Source organism: Rhynchophorus ferrugineus, unplaced genomic scaffold (genome assembly GCF_030347505.1).
Source record: "Rhynchophorus ferrugineus isolate W39M unplaced genomic scaffold, kcgeb_rfMv2 rfM10, whole genome shotgun sequence".
Classification (NCBI taxonomy): domain Eukaryota; kingdom Metazoa; phylum Arthropoda; class Insecta; order Coleoptera; family Curculionidae; genus Rhynchophorus; species Rhynchophorus ferrugineus.
The window spans coordinates 28571459-28589721 of NW_027472589.1; the positions used below are offsets into that span (position 1 = coordinate 28571459).

The following is an 18263-nucleotide window of genomic DNA, read 5'->3' on the forward strand; positions in this document are numbered from 1 at the left end:
ATGGCACGCTATATATTAATGATATGCCATAATCTCATTGGTGTGAAACTTTTGTAGTAGGCTATGACACAGGTAACGCCGCCAAAATTTTTAAACAAGCGTCCAGTTTTACCAAGATGTCCATCGCGGTTTAGTTAAACGCGCAAATTTTAGTGCTATTAGTGAGTGGTTAATTGCTGAAATAAATGCTGAAGGTAAGTGCATTACGAATTTTATCCCTCGTTGTATACCTTGATGTAAAATTTTTAAAATTTTCGTTATAAATTATCTATATATTAATGCTTCAAAAGCAGACATTTACTAAATTATGTGATTATCCATTCACAAAATGATATATTTCGTAACCATTGTAACATCATATTGACAAGAAATGTTAAAATTATTTTATAAGTGACCCCTTTTGAAGTAAAAAATGCGGAAGCTTCGGAGACTTACAACTCTAAGCAAGCTAAGGGCTAAGTTCAGCCATTACCGTCATTATGTAAACAAACTTATCAGTCTTTCTGTTTTAACAAGATTTATGTTTTTTATATATAGTATTTAGGTGGTTAGTGAATATTATAAGTGAATTAAATGTTGAAGGTAAGTAAATTATGAGTATTATGTATATAAACCATTATACAACAATTACAAAAGTTTTCAGCAAATACAGATTTTATATACTACTTGTATATTTCCAAGAATTATATGGTTTTATCTATTTAATTGTAAAATTAATTTTAAATATGTAAGGTAAGCAGACCATGGCTTATATTTCGTATAACTTTATTACTTCTCTTGATATAAAATTCATAAATATTTTTGGCATAAATTATTTGTAAAATTAAAAATTACAAAGACCAATCATTAGTACTTGCTAAATCTTGCATAAGCTTATCTTTAACTTTTGGCCGAGGGTCTTCGGTGATATTAGTTTCTATCGCACCAGTTTTTCCCAGCAAATATTCAAATTCTACAATTAACAAGTCACAGTGAATAATTCTATAGGTTAATATTAATTTTACGTACCATCTTGTGTTAGGTTTGGCCCCCTGAATTCCACAGGCCCTACTATTTGTTGTTTCAAATTACCTTCAAAATAGATAAAAATTGTGGGTAAATTTTTATCAGGGTAATTGGGTATGCAGGTTGTTGATATTGACTTTAAAAACTTTACTGTGGGGAATCTTGGAGCCAAGATTCGCATATATTCATTAATTAAAGAACATAGTGGTATACTGAAAATTAAAATCCATTCTATTATATGCCCTCACTAAGTATAGGTTTGATAAGAAAGTAAATTTAGTTTTGTTGTACAAAAAAAAAACTTTTTCATCAAACAAGTGCAATATTGATGAGCATACCCCTGTTTATATAAATGTAACACAACCCAAATTCCTTCTCCAGCCTTATTGACTTCATTTACATAATCTTGAGCAGATATTTCCCCAACGAAACCAAATTTAGACCTTTCAGCTAGAGCTTTTATTTCAGCTATTCTTTTATTACGGTATTCTAATAATATAGCTTCATCCTCAGAATCTTCCAGTTCATCCAGTTCGTCTAAATCAAGCTCGTCCAAAGTTTTTCCTTCTAGAATAGTTAATTAATAGGTAAAGTAATTAAAAAATTAGTCATTCAGTCATTCACCTTTGGTTTTTTTCTCAATAGTTTGTTCTAACATAGACACTATTTGATCTTCTGTTATTTCCTTTTCTTTGGGTGGAATGATCCCCTTGGAGCGTAAAATATCGTTCCATTCTGTGTCTTCGTTGGGATTCTGCATTTTAATCGAATTTTTTATTTTTTTAGTATGAACTGGGTCATGTACATAAAAGGATATTCATAAAAAGAGGTTAGGATCGCCTTTCTGTTGATGACACTTACATGTTGTCAGATTTACGATTTTATATTCTATATTTATTAGTGTGGAGAAACATCGAAATAATCTATAATGTATATTATCGAATTTTTAGTAATTCACTGTTTTAATAATAGTTAAATGAATTAACTTCTGTTTATTTACATCTTATTAATTTAATTACATAATAGTTATATTTAAAGTTATTTAATTCTCCCGCTTATATTTTCCACTTCCATCTCCAGGGGGCGACAATATACATTTAAATTTAGAAAGTTTTTCGCTTTAAGGGTGCCTGTTTCCACTTTGTATTATTAGGGTTTTTGATCCAGTTCTCACTTGTTTGTGCGTGGGTATTTATTTTCGACTGCAGGTGCTTTTGTTCTTTTTGTTGTTGTTTTTAATAGATTAGGTTACAAAATACGTCATAGAACAGCTGTTGACGAAAATAAACAGTGTTTTTATGACATAAAAACAAACGTAGGGATAGACAATGAGTATGAACTATCGTCAAGTTCCAGTATTCGTGTTTCCCAGTAGTTTAAGATTTTTCTTGGGCTCTAAGAACAGTCACACCCAGGTGGTAACTCTATATAGTCCTTACGATTTTCCGATAAAATACAAAGGTAAGGGTAAAAGATTTATTATATCAGATTCGTGTTGTGTAGCGCGACTTTTTTAGTTCATTGCCATGCAGCGTGTTGGGATAAATATATCGTTCCCAATCCGGAAGGGACGATACCTCCTCAGAATTCCGTAGATCTAGTAATAACCCTTAAACATATAACACCATCAAACTGCAATATTTCGGACAAGTTCAAAATTGTTATACAAGACTCGGTAACTGATAAGGTAATAAGTGTTTCTTATTGCGTCTATTTGTTACGTTATTATTATTTTTATTCTTCATTTTGCTAGCTTATTGGAAGGAAGACAATTGAATCAACCATTTTTGCAGGCGAAAAAGATAATAGGTACCATAACGATGATGATTTTGAGTTTCAAAGTAGTGTGGATAGTTCAAGTAGATCAGTTCAGGGGGAAAATATTATAAGGTGGGTCTATAAATATTTGCAGTGTATATTTTAGTGATTTTATTAATTCTGGTGGGGTTTTATTTTAGGAACATACACGTAGATCGGACAAGAAGCAACAATGTTATGTCAACATTAATTATATTAGTATGTGCTATAATTTTGTTTCTGCCTGTTGAACCAGAGAACAATAAGGCATCTAGCTTACCAATCTACTTCCATGTATCACATAAAATACAGCTTTTGGCTGCGTTACTGTTAGGTATATTCTTGTGTATTTTAGTGAGGTCATAACAAGGAGTTCTGTGGTGCAGCTGGTAATTGCACAAAACATTGGTCTTGATTTATTCATTATCAATAATGAAAGGTGCATGATGTTTGGTGATAATTAGTTTGTATATTAATGTAAACATAAGTGGATATGGATGGTGATAATTAATTTTAAAATGTCTGACTTAAGTAATTCAAAGTATTTTTTATATTCTTTTTTGTGTTTACATACTCAGGCCAACTCTTTGCTATAGTAAGTAATAATTGGATTTTTTACTTATTTATTAATGTTTGTGATCATAGTCCTTCAAGTCATATCAATTGAGTTACCTATTTTTGTTTTTTTTTAAATAAAGTACTTTTATAGAGATTGCTAGTCTATATTTGTGTACCTTAATCACTGTTTAATACATATATATTTTTAGTTTTATAAATAAATACGACTTTTCGGTAGTTCTGGCGAGTTTTAAAATAAATTTATTAACTTTGTTTTCTATTTCTTCTTCAATGTTTGTATTATATTTTGTGTAGTAGGAAAGAGTAGTATTGTTTTGGTTCTTGATATTTTGATTAGAATTTTCTTTGTGATCATTCTATATTTTATATGAACTGATATTGATATTAATAAATAATATATATATATATATATATATATATATATATATATGTATCCAATATTGAATATTTTTAATTGAAATAATTTAATAATTTCTGGTTTTATCTTTAAAAAATCAGGATAATCCATTTCATCCCATTCCCAAATCTATTTAATTTTGTTTGGGATGCTTTTCAAGGTATTTAATAGATTAACACATTTCTGTTTTGTTTGAAATAAAATACTTTAAAGGCTTGTCTATTATTGTGTATCTTTATCATTTAATTATCTAATGTGGATTCTTATCATAAGTAAATAGGATATTTCCTTAGTTCTTTCTTTATTTTAAATCAAAATAAACCATTTAGTTTTCGATTTCACCTTCATTGTTTATTTCATTTTCTATATTTAGGGGGAAACTAGTTTTATTTTATGCTCTTATATTGTTGGAATATTTTTGTGAGCATTCTGTTTTTCTAAATGAGCTGATATTAATATGAAATGCGAGGTGTACTAATATATATAATTATAGATTCTAGTTTTTATTCCCCAAAAAAAATTTTCCCATTTCTAGAACTATTTAGTTTGATATTATTTTTGCTTGATTTTTTATTATTCTCACGTATTTTAATGTGATACACTTGACATGCTACACATTGTTGATTTATTATCTATCATCGGTGGATTTATTTTAAAATCTCTTCATTGTTTGTGTTATTTTTATGTGTAACAGGAGAAAGGTAGTTTTAATTAATGTGTCTAAATATTTTAATTTAAACTATCTTTGTCATCTTTATTTTTTATTGAAATTAAATATTGATATTAATGAATTATATACAAATAAAATATATCTAAAGAACTGGCCTTTTGGCTACATAGCTTTCTATTTTTGTTATAAAGGTTTTATATGTTGGTGCTATATTTATTGAGTCTGATAAATTTGCAATTAGAGTGTATTTGCACTTAATTAGTGGTTAATATTTTAATAACGTGTCATATTATGTATTTATCACTACCCTATTAATACAGTTAATTATTTGACATAGTCTCCTAAGGGTGTATTTTGTTCAATGATAACTATTGGTGAAAATGCAAGTATTGTTGTAAACTGTGAGATTCCATGGTTTTGACATTTTCCTTCATAAAATAATAGTTTTCCATTTATTATTATTGAGTTATTCAGTGTATACAGACGCTATTATTGGAATGTTCCAAATTCCATATATGGATTCAGGTCCATAAAATGTTGCTCTGTATATTGGTAGTATCAGCAAAGTATAGTGTGTTAGGAACAGATAAAACCGAATGAAACTGTTACTGCAGATGTCTACCGATGTTAATTGAATATTTTACCTCTTATTCTTGGTTGACTTGGCTGCTGGATAGATTTGAATTCTAAACCAACATCCTTATTTCGAGATGGTATATGAGTTGTAGAAAATGATGGAAAATATTTTGATTAATATAGATTTTTTCGAGACATTCGAATAATTAGAAGTCACAAGTTAGTAAATGTTGTGAATAGGATATTTGTATAAGATATTAGGAATGTTTTTTTAACGGTGCCGGATTTAGATCCAATGGTGGTTGCGTAAGATTTTTGAGCTATGCCATCTAGTGGACCAACTTATTAGATGTAGAAAGCGTGCGCTCGTAGTTTTTATTCATATCGATCTGCTTTCGACTGTATACATTAGCCCTCACTTTGGGTAGCTTTGGAAGCTGAACATGTTCCTCTAAAAGTTGTTAAACTTTTAAAATTTGAGGCCCGAGCCGGTGTTTGCCAAGGAGATGCCATCTGTCCACCACTTTTCACCATAGCAGTGGATGAAATTGTGCGAAAAGTTTTAAAAAACAGACATGACGTTCTCTATGATGGTTCAAACTGCTTGGCTGATCTGATATTCACTACTGGTAGGCTGGTATATTCACTGGTACAGTAGTTATATAGTTCGCACTACAAAATCGTGTTGGGACATTGCTTCAGTTTGATTTCTGTAAGCTTGTGGTCTTTCAAATGACAGGCAAATTGTACACGCAACGGACGCCCAAAAGGGGTTGTTACCGACGAAAACATTTAAAAAATCCACAAAATGATTTTGAATGACCGTAAATTGAAATTGAATGAAATAGCAGACACTCTAAAAATATTAACGCACTGAACTATAGAGATATCAATCATTCACCAATATTTGGATATGAGAAATCTCTGTGCAAAGTGGGTGCCGCGCGAGCTCACTTTTGACCAAAAACAACGACGAGTTGATGATTCAGAGCAGTGTTTGAAGTGTGTGAAGCAATGTTCAAGCGTAATAAACCCGAGTTCTTGCTTCGATATGTGACAATGGATGAAACATTCCTCCATCATTTCACTCCGAAGTTCAATCTACAGTCATCCGAGTGGACTGCACATGATGAACCCGCTCCAAAGCCTGGGAAAACGCAACAGTCGGCTGGCAAGGTACACAAGACATAGCAAGGTATACAGACGCCAGTATTTTAGGGTGCGCATGGAATTAATGGAGGTAATTGGAGGTAATTTTCATTGGCTACCTTAAAAAAGGAAAGATCATCAACAGCGACTATTACATAGCGTTATTGGACAGTTTGAAGGACGAAATCGGCGAAAACAGCCGCATTTGAAGAAAAAGAAAGTGTTCCTTAACCAAGACAATGCACCGTGTCACGTTAGTGAAAATGATGGCAAAAATCCATGGATTGGGCTTCGAATTGCTTCCTCATCCACCGTATTCTCCATATCTGGTCCCCAGCGACTATTTCCTGTCCTCAGATCTCAAAAGAATGCTCGCTGGGAAGAAATTTTCGTCGAATGAGGTGATCGCCGAAACTGAGGCCTATTTTGAAGGAAACGATAAATCGTACTACAAAAATGGTATCGAAAAGTTGGAGGGGCGCTATAATCAGTGTATCACCCTTGAAGGGAATTATGTTCAATAAATAGAAATAATTTGCCAAAAAAATGTGTTTTACTATGGTAAGTAGGGAACTTTTCAATTGACCTGTTATTGATGATGATGACGAAGATGTTAAGTAATGATATGAGTGTGTTGTTTTACCAACACAGGAGTAATTTAGGAACTAGAGATGATGGTATGCCCAAGTCTTATCCATAATGATGGATAAGAAAATTGTCATTAATAGTATGTTGTAGTGCTTATTCAGTTGATTTTACTGCGTTAGTGCTGCCCAACCTGAGTTTCATGAAATGGCGAATTTGTTCACAGAGTATTCCAATTTTCTCTTTTTAATTTCCATTTATTATTTATTAAATCTCTATGTATTATATTCTATTTACTATCATTTCAGTCAGAAAGTGACGCCAAAGTAATGTATGGATGTGTAGTTATGATCTATTATTAATTTGTAGCACATATAAACACCACCGAAAGGGCTTTTTCCTTTGTGCGCATTGCACATTCATTATAGCTGGAGCTGGAGAAGTGAGTGCCCAATAGCAATAGTATTGCTTATTTATTTATTTATTTGAGATTTTGGCTTTACCCTAGCGAGCATTGCTAACCTTAGTGGCAGGATATCGTGTGTCTGCTTCCCTTGATCTCATTGCATGTCCGTTATTGTTAGTGTTAGGGTAAAATCAGGTACGTCGCGTGTTACTTTCCCTTCGTACCGTCTGCATATATCATACTTCATCCTGCCATAGTCATAGAGTAGTCTCTGCGAACATAGTTAAACTTTGCTATCAGTTATTGTTTGTTATGATCGTGCGTCATTGTTATTAACTATTACTACTATTACTATAATATTATCAGTACCATCTATTATCAGTACTTGTCGGTACATTTATTTATCAGTACTATGATCCAACAGTATAATTAATTATTCGTAATTTTAGCTGCCAGTACCGTTATATTTCCATGTTAACTGACATTAGAAGTATCTGTCGTGATAATCGCCGATTCGATCTTTTGTATATATTTTTAATTTCACCCTTGTCATTGAAAATTGGTCGCTCAAATACGTTTTCATTTCATTTTCAGAACTGTCCGTTGGAACTTTTGTCATATATCGTGTAAGTAGCTGTTATATTATTTATTTTGATCTCTGCTTTTATTTACTTAATATGTTAAATTGTTTTATTAAATATAATTTTTATTTTACGTCTTAGGTTTAAAATTAGCCCTACATGTTTCAAAATATGTTGCCAATATTATGTTTATTATTCAATATATTACTGTAATTTAACATATACGAGGGTCACTATTTATATTTCGGGAATAGGAAAAAACAAATAGTACTTTGAAAAACAAAAGCTGCGAATATATTTTTATTGTTTTTCAAAGTACTCGCCAGGATGATCGATATACTTTTGCATATGCCTAAACCAATTTTCAAAGCATTTATTCCATTCCGAATAAGGTTCTTCAAAACATGATTTTTTAACGCTTCAATAGCTTCTTCGGGCGATGAAAATCGTTGACCACACAGTTTATTCTTCACGAATTTGAACAAAAAGAAGTCATTGGGTGCCAAATCAGGGCTGTACGGCGGATGACCTATCAATTCGATGTTTTAAGTGCTCAAATAGTCTCTTGTTTGAGAGGTTGCATTGTCATGATGAAGAACAATTCGGCGTCTCTTGTTTGTTTTCCTAATATCACCGAAGGCTGCTGGCAAACAAATGGTTGTGTACCAATCAGAATTTACTGTTCAACGATCCTCTAGAGGCACTGTTGCAATATGTCCAGTTTTCCCGAAGAAACAGGCCACCATTTTCTTTGAAGTGCTTCGTGTGGGAACAACTTTTGTTGGATTTGGTTCATCTTGGATCACCCATACAGTCGGCTGCTGCTTACTTTTGGGCTCATACGAATATATCCATGATTCATCACCTGTCACGATTTTATAAACGTCTTTTGAAGCATCGCAATAGAATTTCTTAAGCATTTCTTTGTACCAATTGACACGAGCCTTTTTTTGAGAAATGTTCATGTAATATCGCATATATGCTGGTGGAACTAATGCTTAGGGATGCCTCAATCTCACAATAGGTGACATGACGATCTTTTCTTAATCATTTCGCACACAGCATCGATGTTTTCTGGCACAACAGCCGATTTTGGACGACCTTCACGAAACTCGTCGGACAGCGAACTACGACCACGATTGAATTCACTAAACAGCGCTACACGGTAGTTTTTGATGGAGCTTCATCATCAAAAGTGAAATTAAGTTGATTGATACACTCTTGTTATGATAATCTACGTCGAAAATCGTAAAAAATCATCGTACGAAAATGTTCATTGACTCACATGACAACACTGTTGCCAATTCCCGAAATATAAATAGTGACCCTCGTATTATATAATGTTATATACACTATATCGTAGGGTTGTCTGCAAATATCTGCGAGATCGGATGAGTGTATTAATGTTATATGGGATTTAAGTTCAGGTTTGCTTGATCGGTCGAAGACAGCACGTTTTACTTTTAATATAATACAACATTCAATTTATTCTACATATAGCCCGTCATTATTACGGAGGTTACCATGAAAATGACATTCTGACAGATATAAACGCCAGTTTAAATCTAATATATTTAAAATAATTTCTGGAACCTTATCGCAGTTACCTACCGGGTCTAATTGTGATTACAAACTGTTCTTAACATAAATCCACATAAAATCACAAAAATTTAAGAATTATCTTTACATATAGATGATAATTCTACTGTCTGAGTGTATGTAATTGAACTACTCTTAAAAAGTTATTCTGATTTTGATTAATTTTTATGTGAATGTTCACGTGGGTTCGATAATGGTTTAGATTTACCACCAGGTCCGGTAGGTGGCGCTGCGATAGGGTTCCAGGGTTTTTGTGTATCTCTTACACTTTTGTTTATTATAAGAACATATAACTATCGTTTATTGTTATTCACATCATTCCGTCGACATTTGAATTCCATGTCTTAAAAATGGTCTCTTTTGACTCTAAAAGTCGATCTGTTTTAGGATATCTTAGATATTAATCGCATTCCCGTATTTGGTTCACAAATTTTGAAAAAAAGTTACAATATACATTATTTTTTTGTATAATTACATCTTGCATTAGATATACTTAGTACAATCTTAATTTACAAATTAATTTATTACTATTGTTCTGTTTACACAAGCAAGGCAAGTACAAATAAAATAAAAAAATACAAAAATAAAAATAAAAAATAATAATTAAAAAAATCCAAAAGCCAAAGTTAAGAATACAGTATACACTAAACACTTTCGTGTGGTTTGGTTCGCTTCAATCTTATGATATCCTGCGTGTTGTCCAGTAGCCATATTGCTTCCACGTTGTTGTGATTTAGCCACTTTATTTCATGTTTTTAGGCGAAATCTTGGATTACTTCGTATATCCATTTGATTTCGACGTCATCGCACAGTTATTCGTTGGTTACGTAGCGATAAGCATTGGTAATTAATAAGAACTTTGTTTTGGGTGCGTTGGATTATTAGTTGATTTGATCTCTTAGTGTAACTCCATAGGTCCAAATTGGCTTTCCGACTAACCACTACAGTTGTCTGATTTTGAGTCTAATCTGCTCTGCTTTTTGTTTAATATGATGTTTTTAATTTAGTTTACCATTCAGATGTATTCCGAGGTATTTAACTGATTCTGCTTGAGAAATCGGGCATCCGTCAAGTGATATAATTAGGTTTTTTGTCATTTCGCCGCAACGCAAAATTAACATGGACAGATTTGATGCTATTAATCTGTTTTGCTTTTTGTTTAACATGCTGTTTCTAATTTTACCACCACCAATCAGCGTGTGTGTAATTGTTCTGTCAGCGTGTATGTAATTGAACTCCCTCTAAATAGTTGGACCGATTTTGATGAATTTTATTTGAATGTTTACGTGGGTTCGATGATGGTTTAGTTTCACCACAGGTGGCGTTGCGATAGGGTCCCAAGATTTTTGTGTATGTCGTTAAACATTTGTTTATTATAAACAAATATCTGTTTACTTGTCGAACTAAATTATTCCGTCCAAAAGAACAATTATGTTGTCTCCGCTAGTTTTATGGTAAAACTACGAACACGAACAGAGGGACACTTTCGCCATCCACCGTATACACCGTCCTCCTCCCCCCATATCGACGCGGATTATGGAAGATGGCGGCCGAACGATCGCAATGGAAATCGTGTTGCGCGCGAAGTTTGGGAAATTGTCCCGACGATAAATATTCAGAGTCGGACGGGGGAGCGAAGCCCGGCCGGAACCCGACCGAACAGTCCGATCTGGCGATTTCCAGAGTGCTGGTGGGCTGCGAGCGGACCGACACTGCGCACACGCCGAGGCCCGAGGCCACTGGATCAGTGTGTTCCGATTGGCGTCCCGGTTGGTTCTATCGGGTGAGTAGAGAGAGGGTCCCCCATTGTAAATTGTATCGTAAATATTTTATTTCGCATTCGCGAGTCGGGACTTCGGGCTCGCACGGTGGCTGATCTGGCGGATCGGTCGAGTGCGTCCGGACGGGATGGACGAGGGTCAAGCTCTATATATGCCTATTCTTAGTTTTATGTCATCCTTCCGGTTCGAGCGTTGCGTTATTCCGCGATATTTCCCTAGTAAAACGCGCCCTTCCCTTATATCCAGTGTATATTGAGGTTTCGTGGAGATCGATCAATATATTTTAATCTCGGGGTATTAAGTATGGCAAATAAAGCGGATTTCTCTCGACAGGTTATTTAATACAGATCCACTGGCTCGGCAATGAGTATACAATGGATACTTTTATGTAAATAAGAAGATTTGACGGGAATTTTCTTTCAGTAAGACGCTCTAAATACGAGTTTTCCGATTATTTATCAAACATATAAACGAAGAAGAAGAAATGAGAAACACTTGTGGAGTATATCTGTTGAGTTCACTTGTTGGGGCTTTATTTATAGTTTAACTATTCGTGTGTGTATATATGTTTTGTCTATTATTGTAGACTTTAGTTTGAAAATTTGCATCTATTATTATTGGAATTGTCGTTTATCGCTAATTACTGTTTTCCATATTTTTTGTCGATATTTGAATTCCAGGTCGTAGAAATGAACTCTTTTGATTTGAACAGTCGAATTATTTAAGGGTATCTTAAATATTATATATTTACAGGTATTCTAATAAGTTTTTGACATTAAAAAATTATTTAGTGAGAAAAATTGATACAACATATATTAATCAAAATATTTTCCATCGTTTTCTACAACTTTTCCACATTTTTCCGGTAACATGGCGACATTGTATTGAAAGAACCACGTTGATAACATAATATGCTTTGATAATTTTACCAAGTACAGGAAATCCTTTATGGTCACGAATATTCCGCTTTAGTATTGATGTGGATGTCTCTCCTGGAGTAACCCATTGCTTTTTGCGCTTAGGAATGTTGTAGTAGATCAACTTTTCGTCGCAAGTCACATACGCCCCAGAAACTCTTTTTTATATTGAAGTGGTTCAAAAGATAGTTTGCAGTCAATTCATGTAGTAGCCTCTTTCACTTGTTATATACTCTAAGCTGTCTGGAGGTCTGGTCTTTTTGAGGATTTTAACTGGATTTTCGTCCAATTAGTCTTGCAATTCATTGCTTTCGACCTTTTTTGGTCTTCCAGGCCGCTCTTTGTCATTAGCTAAAATTTATCACTTTTAAATCATTGAAATCAAGACCAACAATTGAGATTTGATGGAGCAGCATTGCCATACACTTCTAAAAGTATCTGCTGGGCGTCGATAGTATCGTAATCATTTTATTTGGCTTTCGATTCTTTCCATATGTAATCTGGTATATCAGTTGAGTGCTTTTGGATCAGATGGACGAGGATCAAGCTCTATATATGCCTATACTTAGTTTTATGTCATCCTTCCGGTTCGAGCGTTGCGTTATTCCGCGATATTTCCCTAGTAAAACGCGCCCTTCCCTTATATCCAGTGTATATCGAGGTTTCGTGGAGATCGATCAATATATTTTAATCTCGGGGTATTAAGTATGGCAAATAAAGCGGATTTCTCTCGACAGGTTATTTAATACAGATCCACTGGCTCGACAATGAGTATACAATGGATACTTTTATGTAAATAAGAAGATTTGACGGGAATTTTCTTTCAGTAAGACGCTCTAAATACGAGTTTTCCGATTATTTATCAAACATATAAACGAAGAAGAAGAAATGAGAAACACTTGTGGAGTATATCTGTTGAGTTCACTTGTTGGGGCTTTATTTATAGTTTAACTATTCGTGTGTGTATATATTTTTTGTCTATTATTGCAGACTTTAGTTTGAAAATTTGCATCTATTATTATTGGAATTGTCGTTTATCGCTAATTACTTTTTTCCAAATTTTTTGTCAATATTTGAATTCCAGGTTATAGAAATGAACACTTGTTACACAATAGTTGAACACATAAGTTTTTGACATTAAAAAGTAATTTAATAAGAAAAATTGATACAATATAAATTAATCAAAAGATTTTCCATCGTTTTCTACAACTTTTCCTCATTTTTCTGGTAACATGGCAACACCGTATCGAAAGAACCATGTTGATAACATAATATGCTTTGATAATTTTCCCAAGTACAGGAAATCCTTTATGGTCACGAATATTTCGCTTTAGTAACGATGTGGATGTCTCTCCTGGAGTAACTCATTGGTTTTTGCGCTTAGGATTGTTGTAGTAGATCAACTTTACGTCGCAGGTCACATACGCCCCAGAAACTCGTTTTTATACTGAAGTGGCTCAAAATACAGTTTTCGGTCAATTCATGTAGTAGCCTCTTTCACTTGTTATATACTCTAAGCTGTCTGGAAGTTCTTTGAGGATTTTAGCTGGATTTTCGTCCAATTAGTCTTGCAATTCATTGCTTTAGACCTTTTTTGGTCTTCCAGGCCGTTCTTTGTCATTCGCTAAAATTTATCACTTCTAAATCATTGAAATCAAGACCAACAATTGAGATTTGATGGAGCAGCATTGCCATACGCTTCTAAAAATATCTGATGGGCGTCGATAGTATCGTAATTATTTTATTTAGCTTTCGATTGTTTCGATATGTAATCTGGTATATCAGTTGAGTGCTTTTGGATCAGATGGACGAGGATCAAGCTCTATATATGCGTATACGTAGTTTTATGTCATCCTTCCGGTTCGACCGTTGCGTTATTCCGCGATATTTCCCTAGTAATACGCGCCCTTCCCTTATATCCAGTGTATATCGAGGTTTCGGGGAGATCGATCAATATATTTTAATCTCGGGGTATTAAGTATGGCAAATAAAGCGGATTTCTCTCGACAGGTTATTTAATACAGATCCACTGGCTCGGTAATGGGTATAAACCGAATACGTTCGTGTAAATAAGGAGATTTCACGGGAATTTTCTTTCAATAGGATGCTCTAAATACGAGTTTTCCGATTATATATCAAACATATAAACCAAGAAGAAGAAATGAGAAACACTTGTGGAGTACATCTGTTGAATTTACTTGTTGGGTTTTATTTATAGTTTGACTATTCGTGTTTGTATATATTTTTTGTCTATTATTGTAGACTTTACTTTGAAAATTTGCATCTATTGTTATTTTTGGAATTGTCGTTTATTGTTTATTACTGTTTTTCACATTTTTTGTCGATATTTGAATTCCAGGTTATAGAAATGAAAACTTGTTATACAATAGTTGAACACATAAGTTTTTGACATTAACAAGTCATTTAATAAGAAATATTGATACAATATAAATTAATCAAAATATTTTCCATCGTTTTCTATAACTTTTCCTCATTTTTCTGGTAACATGGCGATACTATATCGAAAGAACGATATTGATAACATAATACGCCTTGCTTATCTCACCAAGTACAGGAAATCCTTAATGGACACGAATATTCCGCTTTAGTATCGATGTGGATGTCTCTCCTGGAGTAACCCGTTGCTTTTTACGTTCAGCAATGCTGCAATACATCAAGTTTTTATCGCTACTCACATATTTCCCAGAAGACTCTTGCCTGGCAAGTAATGAAACCGTGAAATTGAAACGATATTGCACTCATTTTCGATTTTTCAACGCCCGGAAATAATCGAATCATCAAGCCCTAAGTTCCGATAAGTTTCCTAATTTATTGTCTTCGACTTTTTTTGGCCTTCCAGGCCGCCTTTTGTCGTTGGCATTGTTATGTCATTCACTTTTAAATAATTTCAATAATAAAACCAAAACCGACAATTGCGATATCATAACATTTTATTTCGCCTTCGATTTGTTCGATATGTAATCCGGTAGATTAGTTGAGTGCCTTTGGATCAGATGGAGGAGGGTATATATACCTATACGTATTTTTATATCATCCTTGCGGTTTGAACGTTGCGTTATTCCGCGATATTTCTCTAATATAACACGCCTTTCCTTTATTTCCAGTGTGTATCGAGGTTTCGTGGAGATCGATCAATATATTTTAATCTCGGGGTATTAAGTATGGCAAATAAAGCGGATTTCTCTCGACAGGTTATTTAATACAGATCGAGTGACTCGGCGATGGGTATACAACGGATACTTTTATGTAAATAAGGAGATGTAGCGAGAATTTTCTTTTAATAAGACGTTCTAAATAGTGTTTTAATATCAGATTAAATTACGATGCATTTTCAATGATGAATTTTACGATTATTTATCAAAAATCTTAAACGAAGAAGAAGAAATGAGAAACACTTGTGGAGTACATCTGTTGAATTCACTTGTTGGGGCTTTATTTATAATTTAACTATTCCTGTGTGTATACATTTTTTGTCTATTATTGTAGTCTTTAGTTTGAAAATTTGCTTCTATTACTATTTTTGGAATTGTCGTTTATTGCTAATTATTATTTTTCACATTTTATTTCACATTATCTTAAATAATGTGTGCTTACATTGGAACAATATGTTTTAATCAAGATATGTTTTACTGCTTTCTACTACTTTTGCCTTTATTTCTGGTAAGATCAAGTCATCAAGTACAAGAAATCTTTATGATCCTGAAATATTTCGTTTTAGTGTCAATGTGGATGTCTCTCCTGGAATAATCTGTTTCTTTTTGAGCTCAATATTGCTGCATTATGTCACATTTTCATTACTAGTTGCATTAGCCCTAGAAAACTCTTCTTTTGCATGGCTAGAAACGAAATTCTTAGTTAATTCATGTCGTAGCCATTTTCACTCATTTTGAATCTTTAAACGGCTGTAAAGAGTTGAATCTTCAAGTTGTACGTTGTATGATGTTTTAATAGATAAACTGTTTCAAAGTTCTTTGAGTGTTTGAGTTGGGTTTTTGCTCAGTAAGTCTCGCAATTCGTTGTCTTAAATCATTTTTGGTCCTCCGGGCTGTTCTTTGTCATCGACGTCAACATTACTATTTTATATCGTTGAAAATAGAAAAGCGACTGTTCCTATCTTGAAGAAACAACTTTCAGACAGTTATGGAAATTGAGGGAAAATAGGCACCACACGAACTGACTGAAAATGCTATTATGAATCGTTTCAACATCGCTTTTTCTTTGCTTGCCGGGCAAAAAAGAAGAGTTTTTTGTGGGATTTTGGACTGGTGGTGATATATGGAGGTTTTACAATCATCTGAAGCGCAAACAGTCATTGATTAGTGTAGGAGTTCAATCCATGTAGAGCTCGAAGCAATCGCTCGCGTAGGAATATTCATAACCATAAGGTCTTGTTACACATATGGTGGGATCAGCAAAATTTATTACTAGCTGCTTAAGCTGCTGTCCTTTGGAAATAGTTTTTCATTATTCAATCAATTCAAGTCCTTCAAAATTAAAACTAATTATCTTTTTCTGTGGAAATTTGCCATCGAAAATATTGAAATAATTGATACTTAAAAAATAAACTACAATATTGCCCACCCTATACTTTCAATATCCATTATATTCATATTTTTCGGCGAGATTAATCGATATAGTTTCTCCCTTTCGGCTCATATATATTGGAAAAATGTTTTCCTCCCTCCCATTGTCATATTTCAGGTTTTGCGATGGCCGCCGGGAATTAAAAGGAAACAATGCCCTTCACATCCGATAAAAATGTTTTCTTTAAATTAGTGCGTCCGCATGTGGCCGTCCACTCGATTTGCGTTTTTTTTTACCGTCGAATCTATTCATATTCCAATACGCCAGAAACATTTCGAATAAAATTCAAAATATCTACGAAAAAAGTTATTTTATCGCTGATTTGGTGATAACATACTCCATTTTTCTCGCTATTCGGCACCATTTGTTTTATGTTCGGGAAACTTTTATGTTATTTGCATGTGTTAATTATTTGTTTTCGTCTTAAAAGTCGTGCTGAAATAAAGGAAAATGTCTATTTACCTACATATATTGGTGATTGGCATTTTTGTCTACATTATTCAATCAACTTACGATTATTGTGTGAGTATTTGAGAGTTGTGTTGTAAATTTATAATCGTGCAATGATTGCAACTGATCTATTGCATTTATTTATTATGAAAACTGGTCTTCTAGACCAATCATTAATTATTATTACAATTTACACACTATAGTCTATCCAGCGACAAACGGTCAATTGAAAAGTCACCGGCCTACCATAGTAAAACACGTTTTTTGGCAAAATTAGTTTTTTTTTTATTCAAGATAATTCCCTTCCAGGGTGATTCACTGATTATAGCGAACCTCTAACTTTTCGATACCATTTTTGTAGTACGATTTGTCCTTTGCTTCAAAATAGGTCTCGATTTCGGCGATCACCTCTTCATTCGACGGAAATTTCTTCCCAGCGAGCATTCTTTTGAGATCTTAGAACAAGAAATAGTCGCTGAGAGCCAGATCTGGAGAATGCGGTGGGTGAGAAAGCAATTCGAAGCCCAATTCATGGATTTTTGACACGGTGAATTTTCTTAGCGAGGCAGAGCGATCTTTTTCTTGAAATGCGGCCGTTTTTCGGTGATTTCGTCCTTCAAACGGTCCAATAACGCTATGTAATAGTTGCTGTTGATAGCCCTTCCTTTTTTGCAAGGTGGTCAATGAAAATTATCCATACGCATCCCAAAATACAGACGCCATAACCTTGCAAGCCAACTGTTGCGTTTTCCCACTTTGCTTTGGAACGGGTTTATCGTGTGCAGTTCACTTGGGTGACTGTCGAGTAGACTTCGGAGTGAAATGATGGAGCCATGTTTCATCCATTATTACATATCGACGCACAAGCTCGGGTTTATTACGCTTGATCGTCTTCAAACACTGCTCCGAATCATCAACTCGTCGTTGTTTTTGGTCAAAAGTGAGCTCGCGCGGCACCCAGTTTGCACAGAGCTTTCTCATACCCAAATATTCGTGAATGATATGTTGTACACGTTCAGTTGATATCTTTTTTTCACCTCTTTTGGGCTTCCATTGCGTTCACCGTCTTCGGTGCTCGCAACTTAGCATACTAATCCTTGATGATTAATTTTTCTGGGGCAGTGTCCGGAAACTCTGTATCAAGGCAAGTTTTTGCTTCAACTGTA

At 33.9% G+C, this 18263-nt stretch overlaps 3 protein-coding genes across 5 annotated transcripts in view; 2 read left to right on the top strand and 1 right to left on the bottom strand.

The window, feature by feature from the left end:
* Window positions 1-108: 108 nt before the first annotated feature.
* Window positions 109-18263, top strand: part of LOC143203985 (glutathione S-transferase) — a 44962-nt gene continuing 26807 nt past the window's right edge. Inside the window, exons 1-2 of one of the 3 annotated variants that reach the window (XM_076416378.1) lie at window positions 109-194; window positions 7759-7790. Coding sequence is in view for 2 of the 3 variants with exons in the window: in XM_076416375.1 (XP_076272490.1) it covers window positions 10888-11127 (240 nt within the window). In the remaining variant the exon portion in view is untranslated. Of the gene's footprint in view, window positions 195-7758; window positions 7791-10872; window positions 11128-17010; window positions 17170-18263 lie in introns of those variants that run through there. The other 2 variants (XM_076416375.1, XM_076416376.1) reach the window with 2 other exon arrangements.
* On the bottom strand, window positions 749-1848 carry viaf (viral IAP-associated factor). The gene is made up of 4 exons (XM_076416383.1): window positions 1630-1848; window positions 1344-1572; window positions 1009-1217; window positions 749-952 (listed from the first exon to the last, which is right to left on the bottom strand). The coding sequence occupies exons 1-4, from the start codon at window positions 1763-1765 to the stop codon at window positions 831-833; spliced, it is 696 nt and encodes a 231-aa protein (XP_076272498.1). The 5' UTR covers window positions 1766-1848; the 3' UTR covers window positions 749-830.
* Window positions 2151-3514, top strand: LOC143203989 (motile sperm domain-containing protein 1). The gene is made up of 4 exons (XM_076416384.1): window positions 2151-2466; window positions 2523-2692; window positions 2759-2895; window positions 2964-3514. Exons 1-4 carry the CDS (start codon window positions 2334-2336, stop codon window positions 3166-3168), a joined length of 645 nt encoding a protein of 214 aa, XP_076272499.1. The 5' UTR covers window positions 2151-2333; the 3' UTR covers window positions 3169-3514.